The sequence below is a fragment of the Scomber japonicus genome, chromosome 2 (genome assembly GCF_027409825.1).
Source record: "Scomber japonicus isolate fScoJap1 chromosome 2, fScoJap1.pri, whole genome shotgun sequence".
Taxonomy (NCBI): domain Eukaryota; kingdom Metazoa; phylum Chordata; class Actinopteri; order Scombriformes; family Scombridae; genus Scomber; species Scomber japonicus.
This window is the reverse complement of record NC_070579.1, coordinates 20,759,535-20,772,658: the sequence shown is the minus strand read 5'-3', so window position 1 is coordinate 20,772,658 and position 13,124 is coordinate 20,759,535. Positions and strand designations below refer to the sequence as shown.

The window sequence follows — 13,124 nt, the reverse complement described above, 5'->3', positions numbered from 1 at the left end:
AATTTAGGAGAACCTGAAAGAATGAGATAATATGACTCCAGCTAACATGTCATCAGAGCAGCTCTGCACTGTGACAGCAGCAAAGAGGGAATGATTTGACCTGAAATTAGATGCTAAAAAATGTCTCTATGATGGGAGTTGGTCATGTTACAGTCACAGAGATATCAGAGGAGAATATTATAGACTAAAGGTGATGCTACACTGTCAGCTGCAACACAACAGGATGCTGGACAAAGAGCTGCAGAGCTACAGAGATAGAGAGATACAGAGGCAGCTGTCAGAGGTTTCCAAGAACCTGCTGAAATATAGAAGCTGCTGCTCCAAAATATGCCAATAAAATCTACAAAAACCTCTCAGTAAATTTGGCAGCCATGATGATAACATAGTAAACAGAATATACATGCTGCATTATATTTGTTTTAGCTATAATTTTTCACCAATTTTAGCATATTTAAAAATAATTGTAACTGTTTCAAGTGTTCCTCCTTGGTGAAGAAAGGCAGATATCTATTCATAACATGTACAACAGGTATGGATCACTTGTACATTTAATATATATCTGAAAACTAAAGAGAAAAGTGATGAATGATACAAATGTTCTTAAATCACTCATATGTGCACCTTAAAAACAGACCTGTTCATATCAGTGATTCTTGTATGAGAGTTGACTTTGTTTTTAAGGGTCAAACAATGGTTGGGAATCACTGATCTAACATAAACTACTGCTTGTATGAATGCAATATACTGATGGTGTGATAATTAGGACAGGACAAGTTTTACTGATACAAATGTTTTTATGATTAAAATGATACAACTTGACAAGACAGGAAAAGACAGACTTCAGATGATGCTATTGCAAGAGTCACATCAGTCTCTGTAACATTTATCAAAGGTTAATTTTATTTAATAGAAAACATAAAAAGAAGAAAAGTGAGAGGGCAAAGAAAAGTTAATATTTCCACTTTAGAAAAAGTACTGAAAGTGAACTGTATTTTGAGTATTTGAACACTGGTTAAAATAAACTGCAACATCAGTTTCCATTTTTGCTTTATCTTTCCATAGCCGAGCTTGAATGAACTGATTTTTACGACACGTTGGCCTCCTGGTTGATGAGGGTGTTAAGATCCAGCTTGGTCTTCTCCAGAGCCGTTGTCTTTGCCCTCCGTGAGGGGCGAACCACAGGTACTGACTCAGGAACATTTTCTCCATCACTGTAGCAAAGACAAAAAAAACAAAAAAACAAACAAACAGCAGAACAAGATGAGTATGAGAATGAAAATAAAGTGAAGGTATAAAATCATGTGCACAGGTAGAGATAAATGCATCGTGTCCTTACACATTGTGCATAAACACTTACCTCTCCTCTGATGACTCGGTCCTCCTGCTTGACTTTCTTCCGCTTTTGGCTGTGCAAACTTTCCTCTGGCCTGTGCACACAAACACTCAGGTTACCTCACAATGCTGAGTCAAAATAGGAGGAGAGGTCTAAAAGTACAGAGGCACTATGAACAACTGCATTTTAGATGAGCATACAGAACCTGCATTACCTCTTTTGGGTCTCTTGGCAGATTTTGATGGATCGTCTGCTGCAGCCTCTGTGGAAACACAGCAGACAGAACATTCAGATTTTTGTTTTTTCCTCTCTCTGCAAGCTGTATTCTTGTCTTGACTGAAAATGATGCAGTCAGGTGTTTTTTTTAATCCGCTAAGCAACCCTGTGGTAGTAAGACACAATCCTTTTACAGGAAAAGTCGTCATAATGAAACAGGTGCTGAGGAAACAACAATACATCTATTACTCATATGCGGTTGTCTTTCATAGTAAGGTTGCGTGTGTACCGTCTGCATTGACATCCAGTGGTTGAAGTGCAGTAGCGCTGAGGAGCTCGGCCTGCTCTCTAGAGTCCACAAGCTGGTGAATCATCTTCTCCAGAGCACGTAGACACACTCGGTCCTTCACCACCTGAAGACAAACACAGAGAGGGGGTAGGAGGGGGCAATGAAAAATGTGGCTTTTCAAGAGGCGCACATACAGATGTTTTATACTGTGTGTATACTGGTTATGTGTTTTTATCTGTTTATACCTGTACAAGCTGCTGCAGCAGCGTCTGCAGGTCTTTCCGTACAGTCTCGCCTCTGCTGAGCTCCAGGTTGCTAAGAGTCTTAGCATAGAGACGCACCTCGGGGGCTGTAGGGTCTTTTAACATCTCCCCACAGATGCGCACTGCCAGGTAGTCATGGACACACACCTCCTGAAGACATATGCATTGCACGCACACACCCAATCAGAAATTCATTCTGTTTCCGCCTCAATGAGCCGGTATCGAATAGTTTAGTGAACCAGCTGTGTGTTACAGCTCTGCACGCTCCAATTTAAAACCACAGAATTCAATCAGAGTGCAGGGCTGCAACTAATGATTGTTTTCGTTATTGATTCATCCACTCGTTATTTTTTCCAGTTCAAGGTGTGATGGATCAAACCTCAAATGAGACAAAAAAAAAAGGCATTTTTTTCTATTTTCTAATTTCCTAGAGCTGATGATGTCATTAAATGTCTTTTTTAGTCTGAGCAACAGTCCTAAACAGAAAGATATTCAGTTCACTATCATGTATAACAAGGAAACCTGGAACCATCAAATATTTCATCTCTTTTTGTTAAAAAATGTCCATTTTCTTCCAATTAATCATTGCAGCTCTATCAGAGCAAATAAAAACACAACTAATAAAGTTTTTCACAGTCAAGACCACCAGGACTGATCCCCGACTCTCAGTGGATGTTTCTTACCTCTGTGTTGGTTGAAGGTTTCACGAGCGCACTAGAACGGGTCAGCTCCACAAGCAGCTCCACCACATTGTTAACATCCACTTCAGCTAGTGGAGAGGTGGCTGGAGCGTTCATCAGAGTCCGTATAGTCGGAAGGAAACTCTCCTCCAAAACTTCCTGATGGACCCTGATACACACAAAAACACACTCCATATTCACTCAATACTTCAACAAGACAAACAATCACACTAATAATAGAAGGATGTTTAATAAACATAAATGAATTCCTTTCCTTAAAAATCTTGGAATAATCTTGAATAACAGCTGATCTAAATAATTCAGGAATTTGGCCACATGACTTATTTGTTCATGTATGTGTGAATGTTTGACCTGCTCTCGCGGGCGTAGAGCTGGAAGAAGACACCCAGGCAGTGTCGTAGGCGGGTGTCATCCTCGGTGACGGGATTGTACCACAGCAGCACCAGGCGAGACAGCATCTTGCCGCTAGACATGCGGCCAGTATACATAAGTTTTGCCAGGCCCTCTGCTGTCTCTGTACGCAGGTCAGACACCTGGAAATAATGAAATCCACACAGATACTTAAATTAATGTTGTCACTTTTTTTACCTTAGAAAACGTGTCAGGTGAAGCTCACCTCACTGTCCAAGAACTCTGACAGCATCACAACTATACTCTGTGCTGTGTCCTCTGGTACGTCTCCCTTGTCCTCGGTCACTGGAGCGTCCTCATCCTGCCGCTCTGGTGATTGGGAGGGCGGGACTGTCTGAGTGGCAGCTGTTTCAGAGAGCAGCTGGAAGCCGAACAGCAGCAGCAGGTCGATGATGGCCCGCAGAGCACTGATACGTATCTTCACCTCGTCCAGCTGGGCGATCTGAAAACACGAACACACAACAATTCAAGCATAGGAAGTGCTGTTTGGGCCTGTTTGCGTCAGTGCACCAATATGCAAGTAACATATTTTCCACAATGTATCTCTGGTAGTATCAAACCACAAAGATTTGTTTAATAAAACACATGTGAGCAACAGTACCTGTAGCAGCAGGACCATGTGGGTTTTGGCCAGCTCCTTGCTGTGCAGAGTGCACGTTCCCAGACACACTACCGCCATGTTGCGGACAGCAGGGTGAGCATTTGCAATACTTGGAAGGATCTGACAAAGAGAGAAATACTGATTTCAACCACACTTTCAAATGTTTGCTAATAAGATATGATATCAACAAATAATAAAATAATTAGAGATTATTACTATTACTCAGTGATGGACTCTCCTACAGCAGACAATATCAAAACATATCAGTACATTTTTGCATCAGACAAACATCTGTGGCATTAGAATTAAAAACCCTGAGATCAGAGAATCAATCAAATACAAAGTTAAAAATGCAAGTGCAACAACACTCTAAGGACCTCCGAACACAACCTAACATTTGATATGCTGTTGGTTGTATTAGGACCTGCATCTGTCCTCTTGGCATATATAAAGATCCATGTGGTTCAGTCTACATAAGAACATTTACTATATCTCTGTAATTGTTCATTTTAGTCTGTTAATAGGCAACTTGTCCTGCACCTGAATGATTTAACACCTCACCTTCAACTTTCAGGTTGTTGTGTACATTTGAATAAAAGATGGCCACTATTAAACAGTGTCACCCCACAATAAACAGTGACCATACATATGAATGAAAACAGTGGCAACTAACGTTCTGATACTATTGATTTCAAAAACATCCTATTGGATCTATGGGTAAAAAATGAGGTGCTGATTTATACCAGTGAGGACATTAAGGCACTAATTGTTGGGCCAATTCGAGTCTTCATGTTCATCTGCTTCAGCAGTTCAGCGCACATTGTTAAGCATCTCAGAAGAGTCTCTGGGTCGTTCTGAAATAGAGAAAACAAACACACTCATTTCATAAATTATAAGGTTTTATAAAAAAGGAAAGACCATTTTAGCTAATCAGGATATATTACATTTAATATAACACAGAGGTGGAGGTTCTTGTGGGGTTCTGTACCTTCTCAGAGCGGACCTCCTTATCAGCTGGTTGACTGCTTGCTGCAATTTCCTGGAGGACTTGGTTCCTGTGGTTCTCCAGCTCTGTGATGGACTCCTTCAGCTCCGCTGCACGGCCGAACTCCTGAGCTGTGATACAGTCCTCCAGGGTTTGTTTAGCCTCCAAGATACGGACCTTCACCTCTGCCAGCTGGAAGGAAGGAGGGAAGAGAAGAGGGGTAGAGGTGATAAACATGAGAGAGGGGAGAGTCATTCCTCCAGAGGATTCTTCACTGTTGACTGGGAAACTAAAAGGTAAAAACAACAACAGCTGAGGCTCTGGGACAGGTTACCAAGCTCTAGAGATAACTTTGCCTCTACTCACTGAAAATAGAGGGATAGAGAGAAGGGAAGAGAGCAGGTGCACAAACCAGATGGAAGCTAAACACCTGAGTCAGGATGGACTTCTTCTGCATCTGTTTGACCTCTAAAACACTACGAACCTTCACTGCTTATTGTAAAACAGGAGAGTGAGTTTAAGTCAACGGACTGATGATCATGAATAAAGTCCAACGCTGTGAGACAACCTCTCGAAGTCTATTTGTCTTGTTAGATAACCCCTGATGGTCACTGAGGTTGAATGAAGAGAAAACGTGATGATGAAAACTAAAATTTACTCGACCAGGCCAAGAAAAGCTTAATGTTCGTAATCTGCTTAGTTCAAATACATTTTTCCTCCAAATACCAACCATCTGCCATCTGGAGGTACAGAGCGATGAACAGATAGAAACAGACAGCGAGGAGACGTAAATAGAGCACAAACATTCTTTTATCAGAAAGCCTCTCCTGATTTCACTTGATTTTAGTTAATTTGTTTTCTTTAATTTTACACTGAATTGGTGTTTTTAAAAATAAAATTATTTTATATGTCTGTGTTTATAACTTTTGAAAACTGTGCTTTATAAATAAAGATTATAATTGTTATAATGTAAAATAATTAAGAAATGTATTAGTAGTTTCACTTTTAGTATATAACACTTTTTGTTTTAAATCATATTTGGCTCATTCATAGTAATCATTCTTTCTCTGGCTTTTTAATATTGCAAAATCTCCCATCTAATATTATCAAGCACTGTGCCAATATGTCATGTTTTCACCCATCCAAAAAACACGCAGTAGGGCGACCAGACATGATTATTGACTCTAATTGCTCCTGGGTGCTTTCAGTTGGGTGAGTGTTCCCCACCTGGACTTGCTGCCTGCGGCTCTCGTCCTGATCCACCGGCTGACAGGCTTCCATGATGGGCTCCCTCACATCAGAGATGATTTCTGCCACCTGTGTAACACAAAGCCAGCTCATTTAGGCATCACTCTCAGCGGTAATGACACCACCACTGAATGGAAAATCTGTCTCTTTTTGTGGCATCTCAAACAAGAGAGCTTTAGTAGCAGAGGACAGTTTCATTAAAGCACCCATCAACACAGTCATTTCCCTATAAGTGTGTCTATCTGGAGACAGAGACAAATAATTTAAGCTTTTATATTGTCATTTCTCACTAATTGGTCTATCACATGAGTTTATGAGGGGTAGTTATATATGCACTGAGTCTATGATGGTGAAAGAGTTCAGATTTGTGTGTCAGATGTAACTCACAGTCTGTATGCGTCTGTTATCGTCAGGAATGAGGGTGAGCAGTTTTTCAGTGAGCAGAGAGACCAGTGAGGAAGGAGTCTGAGGTAGAGCCAACATCTCCTGCAGTACAGTCAGTACTCGCTTCCTGCAAAGACAAAAAAAACCCCCAGTCTCAATAAAACATCTCAACAAGCTGATGATAATACTTTAAGTAATGACAATATGGATATCTTAGTGAACTAAACTAACTAACTCATACTGCATACAATACGTTGTCTGAATCTCATTTAATACAACAATCAATGACATTTTTTATTTTTACTCAAGGTAAATGAAACAATCTGTCTTGTTTTCTAATTCTTCTTCTCTCATAACTTTTACCCTTATAATTTGGCGTTGAGGTTACCAAGCAGTTAGTCTTCCTGTTTATCTTCTTCCTGCCCTTTATCACCCCTATCCCCTCTGGTCATTTTCTCCAAGAAGCTGTTCAAATGAGTAAGCAGTAATCCTGTTCTAGATTTATATTTGCTCTCTATCAATCCCTCTCACATTTTCTCTCAATATTTTCTCAATGAGGACGGAAATGCATTCAACACATTTGTTTAGACCTAAAGGATACACACAATGCATTTTAGGGAGAAACCCTGAATGTAAACAGATCTTTTGTTTGTTTACAAGAAAAATCAACAGGCAACCTTTTATCATCCTACCTACAATACCACATTCTCCATCTTACCTGCCGCCCTCCTCGTTGGTGTCCAGACAGCCGATGAGATGGATGAGCTGCTGTGAGATGAACTCTTTGGTCATGACCAACTCCAGCTGGTTAAAGTCAGCTCTCTGCTCCTCGGACAGCAGAGGCACTGCCTTCAGATATCTAAAACAGTCAGACTCAAGAGTTATACAACAGCAGACGCTAAGACACCAAACTAAAAATCAGGCAGTGACCTGAGTACAGTCATATTCAATGCAACATTTTAGGTAGCCAAACATCCTACTAGCACTACCTACAAGCAGGTACTACACACAGCAATATCAGCTAGCCACTGGGTCATTCATACAAACCTGAAAATAAACTCTTACTTGATCATCAACATATTTTATGAGCAGAGAAGTGTTAAGTGTGCCACTAACTTATGGCAAACCTATTTATGGAGCATTTCACACTACAGCATCCCACACATTTGACAGGTGACAATACAGCAGCATGGTCTAACTGCAATGACATGTAGGACGGATGATATCTGACTCCTGGGATTTAACAATATGTACAAGTTGTGGAAGGCATTTTGTGATTTATGCAAGAAGACAAGAACATTCACAGGTGTTTCTGTGTAAAAGGAGGAGTTTGTTTTTGTATTAGTGTTTACAGCTAAATTTGTAGTTATAGTAGTTGTAGAACATGGTCTGTTGCATATCTGAATCAATTGAACTTGATCACAGTTGTTTTATAAGTATCTGACTTTGATGTAATAATGCACTGAGCGTCAACAGAAGTTGTTTGACTGGTTTGGTAGAGTAGGGTTAGTATTTTTATGTAAATGTCAGGTTAGGTTAAAATTGAAACCATTAGTTAGCCACACTATTAAAGCTGTTATATAAAACGTTCAGTTAGCCACACAGTTACATACAGAAAGAGCTCGTCTGAGAACACCGCCTTCAGATACCTGGAGTTACAATATGGTGATTATGGCAACTGTTTTATGTTTAAAAATTCTGATAGCCTGTGAATTAGTTGTCTGGTCCAGACATTACTCAACAATAGTAAAACATACAGCTGATAGCAAGATGATATAAATGTAATCCAATGAATATCTATCTCCTCTCTCACCCATAGAGGTAGTCGGCATATGTGGCAGCATCTGGTAACACTTGCTCTAGCATTTCTTCACCATCTTCCCCTTTGGCTTTAATGAACTCACAAAGAGCTCTCCAGTAAAGCACGGTCTCACATCTCAGAGACTCTGCTGGGATCAGCTTCCTGTTGAAACACACACACACACACACACACACATCTTTAATTTCCGGAATCTCATTTACAGTTTCACACATATGAGATCCAGAGAGATAGCGGCACCTGTTGTCGAGTTGTACTCTGTTCTGCAGCAGCTCATCAGTAGGTGTGCCTTTGAATATGGCTTTGAGTGTGTCCAGAGCCGTTTGGGAGCAGTTCTCCACATCTAGCCTGTGGAGCAGCTCTATGATGTCACCATCCAGCCGAAGCAGCCAGGACGGCAGCAGACGAGAACAAACCACTTCCCTCACCGCTTCTACAATGGACACACACACATTCAACAGGTCATACAAATGAATTATGCACAATGTCATCTTTTTATTCACTGCAAGTACTGATACTAAATTTAATTTTTGTTCATAAAAAAGTACCCAGCACACAAACTGGTGTTACCTGACGTGTCATGGAGTGCCTGCTGCAGCAGACTCACTCTCTGGGCGATGGTTAGCGCTTTAATGTGGACTTTGTCTGCCAAAACCTTAAGACAGCATACAAAAATATTTAAAATTTCTTCTGAACTTTTTGTGTATGTCTGTTGATGCTGACTTGCCGTATGTGTGCATCAAATTCATACTCGATCATGTGACCTTATGTGTGAATACCTGGAAGGCCAACTTGCGGACGTTCTCTTTGATGTCACGGGTGCGTTTGAGTACTTTGGGGAGGGTGCGAGGGGACATGGCAATGCAGGAGAGGACGGCACGTCGCACCTCAGCATTGCTGTCATTTTCCAGAATCAACATGTAGGCTGAACAGTGGAGAGATGGACAATTTGACATTAGAGAAAGAAAGCTACACAGACATAAATATGAAATCCAAACATCAAAGAGTGTTGATTAAAGACTGTATTCAGAATACAAGGCCTTGAAGTCAATAAGAGAGCTCTATACTGCATGATGCCAATAAACAAGTCATGCCAGCAAACACCAACACTGGGTGGAGTATTTTTAATCTCTTTCCATTCTGCCCTCGACTACTCTCTAAATACAAACCGTTGATGGTGGGGCAGTCAGGATCCATTGGCTGTTGCAGGCGGGTCATTGCCAAGGCAGCCTGAATCCTCACGTTGGGGAACTTGTCGGTGACACGGACCAGCATGGCTTGGTGAATGCGATCGAAGAGGTCATCGTCAATCTGGGCATTCTCTGCCATGCTACCCAGTAACTTGTTGATCAGCTGGCACACACGGAAACGCACCGCGTGGCTACTAGCTTTATGAGACTGAGAAGAGAGGAAGGAAGAAAATGTAACAGTCCAAAGGAATTGGAAAAAGAGGAGCGAGACATAGGATTGGGCATAGAGTACAGGAAGAAGAACGGACATGGATGGAAGGAAAGAAGACAAGCATAGATTAAGGGTTGTATACCATATGAGTGTAGGAGTGAGAAACAATGAAGGAGAATGGAGACAGATTGACATAATTAGGTTAAGATGCTGCAGAGACATGAATCACCTCTGCACAAAAAATGCTCAACAAAATGGAAGGTTGTTGTCATTAATGCTAGAAAACAATCAGGATCGACTGATTATTAAAATTATGGCGATTGTTCTGACGATCTCTGACAAAGTTCTGTTTGTGAATATTTATTTCCGAATATCCCTTAGCGTCAATGCATACATTCATGTAATAAATATACCTCCAACAGGAAGTTGAAGATGAAACTCAAAAATGGATGATCCTCCTCTTCTTCCTCTTCTTCCTCCTCCTCCTCCTGCTGTTCCTCTTCCTCTGTTTTAGGTGGAGACTGGAAACTTGTGGCGAACTTCCCAACAAATTCAATGACATTCTCAACAGTAGGTTCCCGCTTGTACACGATCATGGCGTACTTCAGGTAGTGGACAAACTCCTCATGAAACAGTGTCTTGTCCTCAAGCTGATGTCGTCAGGCAGGTGACAGGGTATGCAAATCAGAAGAAATAATAAGATGGGTAATATATTTCTGCAAAATAATTAAAAGGTATCACAACAGATGACCATCAAGACCGCTCAGATCCTACCTGACATGTTTGTTTTATGTCCCCAGGGTCCAAAACAATGAAGAGGTGGTCTTCAATTTCTGTTCACCATATATAAACTTCCACAAAACCAGAGGTCTACGCCAACTTGTACTTCTTTAACTTTAAATTAATACTGCTTTTCATTTAGTTAAAATTGGGGATATTTATTTCATATTTCACACTGCATGATCATTTTTAATTCTTCTCTTAATTTTTTTAAAGCTGCAAATAACGACCATTTTCATTTTCGGTTCGATTATTTTCTCAATTAGTCGAGAGTCAGGTGTCCATATAAACACTGAAAGAGGTTTTTCTTCACAGTAATTATTCCTCCTGAGTCCTGTTCATACTGGCTATTAAAAGATAATCAAATATATCTATTAATGTAAGTGATGATTGACCAAAGTCCATTCAACATTGAATGGTTATTATTTTGTTGTTCATCTAAAAAACAAACGTGTGCAAAAATGCATTTGAAAGTTTATCTGAAGCTTATATTATATCATTATAGGAGGCTCCAGCAGTCTGAGTCAGTCATATCAAGTGGATCAGCCTAATGTACAGTCTTTTTAGCATCAAATCCATATTTTGTGTTTCCTCAGATCAGACAGTGTTTCCCTGTTGTGGAGGCACAGTAACAAAAAGACGGAGTTTAACGTTAAAATATATATACTTGATTTGACTAATTTGGACGGCTGAAGCTTCATATTAGGTTCGGATAAACTTTTAAATACTTTTCTGCACTGAAGGAGGACTGTGGATTTTCATTATTTCATTATGAAAGGATCTTCTGATGTCCAGTATGAACAGGAGGAATTATTATAGCAAGAAAAACCCTACTTAGTGTTTATCTGGGCACCTGCCTGTTATTTGAAGACAGACTTTAAGTCCTTTAATATCAAAATAAACACAGTAGACAAACAGCACATCTCACCTTGTTGTAGCGGCTCTTCAGACTCGCCACCAGCTTCGCCTTGTTGTTGTGGCCTTTCTGAGCGCGCTGAAACGCCTCCTTAATGTCTATTTCGTTGTCCGCCGTCATCTTTCCTTTACAGAAAACCACAGTAAAAATGTGAGACTACTACAACAGTAAAGGCTTCCTTCGCTAAGTAGACGATGCTAACGGCAGCAGCCTGTTTGTCTCCAGAGTCTCATTAAAAAACTTAACCAAAGCTCCACCTCAAGAGAGGAAAAAACAACATAACCTGACTCCCCCAGAGACTCTACAATATACTTTATCAGAATATCAAAACGGACATCGTGTTATCCAGTAAGAATTAACATTACTTAAGTTTTAAAAATGTATTTACCTCTCCTGCTATTCTCTCCAGGAAACACTGCCGCCTGTTTTCAAATTCAACTGTGCTGTAATTCTCGCGAGAACAGGAATGCGTAATGTCAATTGCTACGTAATGACGTACATGGACGTACGGATCAGAGCGATAGATAGAATCAGATATACAAGATAGAACTGTTCTATCTATCGCTCGGATATGATGTATGCCCTGCGTTTAGCCTTGCAGGAGATGTTCATGTCAGGGTTGATTGTGTATTAAATAAATTCTCTTATTCTTTATATAGGCTATTCTTCTTCTTTAATTTATCAACAGAACCAAAATTTGTACTTTTAAATATTTCTCATTAATTTGTGTATCATCTGCCAATGTCTTTATTATTTGTAATTTTGCTTTATATTTGTATGCATATCTATGTACACTATGACTGTTACGCACTCTCCTTCCCTTTCCTCTTCTCCTTTTACTTTCAGGTGCTCCTGATGAGTTGATGACCTGCTTGACCTTTAGTGTATAAGGGGAAGTACATTTTCTTATAATTTAGGGGGGAAGTCCTGGATCCTATGGGCCAGCCTGCTGGCCAGCCTGCTGGGCTGGCCCATGGGCTTTCTCCTCTTTGTTTTTTTTGGCCAGGCCTCCTGACTCTCATAGTTCTGGTTAGTTTTGGTATTGTTTATAAATAAATAAATAAATAAAAACTCAGTTTAGCAATCTTGGACTCTGGTTCAGTGTTTTAATATGTTGCTGGTCATAGGTTGAGCCATCTGTTCTGTTTTTAGGGCAAAAACATGGACATGAATTAATTTTTTAAAATATGTATAAGGTCTACTAACTGATTCCACTAATACCCCCACTATATATCCATGATCAGGCTATTCACACATCCAGTTTCCTTTGCCTAGGACTGGCAGACCTTTCAAGAACCTTAACTAACCATGAATTGCAAATTATCATTTGATTAGCTTTTTCAAGAGTGCTCTGCATGCGTATATTCAGGAGATGAGCACACAGGTAAAACTTTAATTTATGAATTGCAAGCCATGTATGAGACCACCTACTGATATTTATCTTACAGCAGCCACAGACCAGTGGTAGGTTGTACTTTTATTATTTATGAATCCTTAATAAAAAACAATGAAAAAACGCAGTTATACATATTGATTTGGTGTTATGAAAGAAATCAGCTCCTACACCAGATCACTAATCTGGTAATATTTCATATCATATGAGCTATTTGTACCAGTGTTCAACCCCTCTGTTGGTGTTGTGGTGTCCAAGGCCACAGCTGCCAGGCAGCTGGGGAGGGTCACAGCAGACAGTTCACCCATGGGAAGGGCAGTGACAAGCATCTCTGCAGGCAAACAGGGCACTCCATAATATGGAAACACCAACAGCAGCCATCTA

At 40.2% G+C, this 13,124-nt stretch overlaps 1 protein-coding gene across 1 annotated transcript; it reads right to left on the bottom strand.

Annotated features, from left to right (window-relative positions):
- Positions 1–780: 780 nt before the first annotated feature.
- ncapg (non-SMC condensin I complex, subunit G) lies at positions 781–11,468 on the bottom strand. Its single transcript, XM_053332138.1, has 21 exons — positions 11,360–11,468; positions 10,065–10,301; positions 9,420–9,648; positions 9,030–9,175; positions 8,821–8,905; positions 8,491–8,683; positions 8,245–8,394; positions 7,150–7,290; positions 6,435–6,558; positions 6,027–6,116; positions 4,803–4,991; positions 4,558–4,668; positions 3,815–3,934; positions 3,419–3,655; positions 3,154–3,335; positions 2,785–2,950; positions 2,084–2,251; positions 1,839–1,962; positions 1,548–1,595; positions 1,358–1,427; positions 781–1,211 (listed from the first exon to the last, which is right to left on the bottom strand). Exons 1-21 carry the CDS (start codon positions 11,465–11,467, stop codon positions 1,085–1,087), a joined length of 3,045 nt encoding a protein of 1,014 aa, XP_053188113.1. The 5' UTR covers position 11,468; the 3' UTR covers positions 781–1,084.
- Positions 11,469–13,124: the final 1,656 nt, after the last annotated feature.

What these genes read in the sequence shown, in the direction of transcription:
- ncapg (XM_053332138.1), bottom strand. Translation starts at nt 11,467, where the DNA reads ATGACGGCGGACAACGAAATAGACATTAAGGAGGCGTTTCAGCGCGCT. An exon ending in TGAAGAGCCGCTACAACAAG is followed by an intron (nt 10,302 to 11,359) that starts GTGAGATGTGCT and finishes TGACGACATCAG; the next exon opens with CTTGAGGACAAGACACTGTT. An exon ending in ATAACAGACGCATACAGACT is followed by an intron (nt 6,117 to 6,434) that starts GTGAGTTACATC and finishes TGTGTTACACAG; the next exon opens with GTGGCAGAAATCATCTCTGA.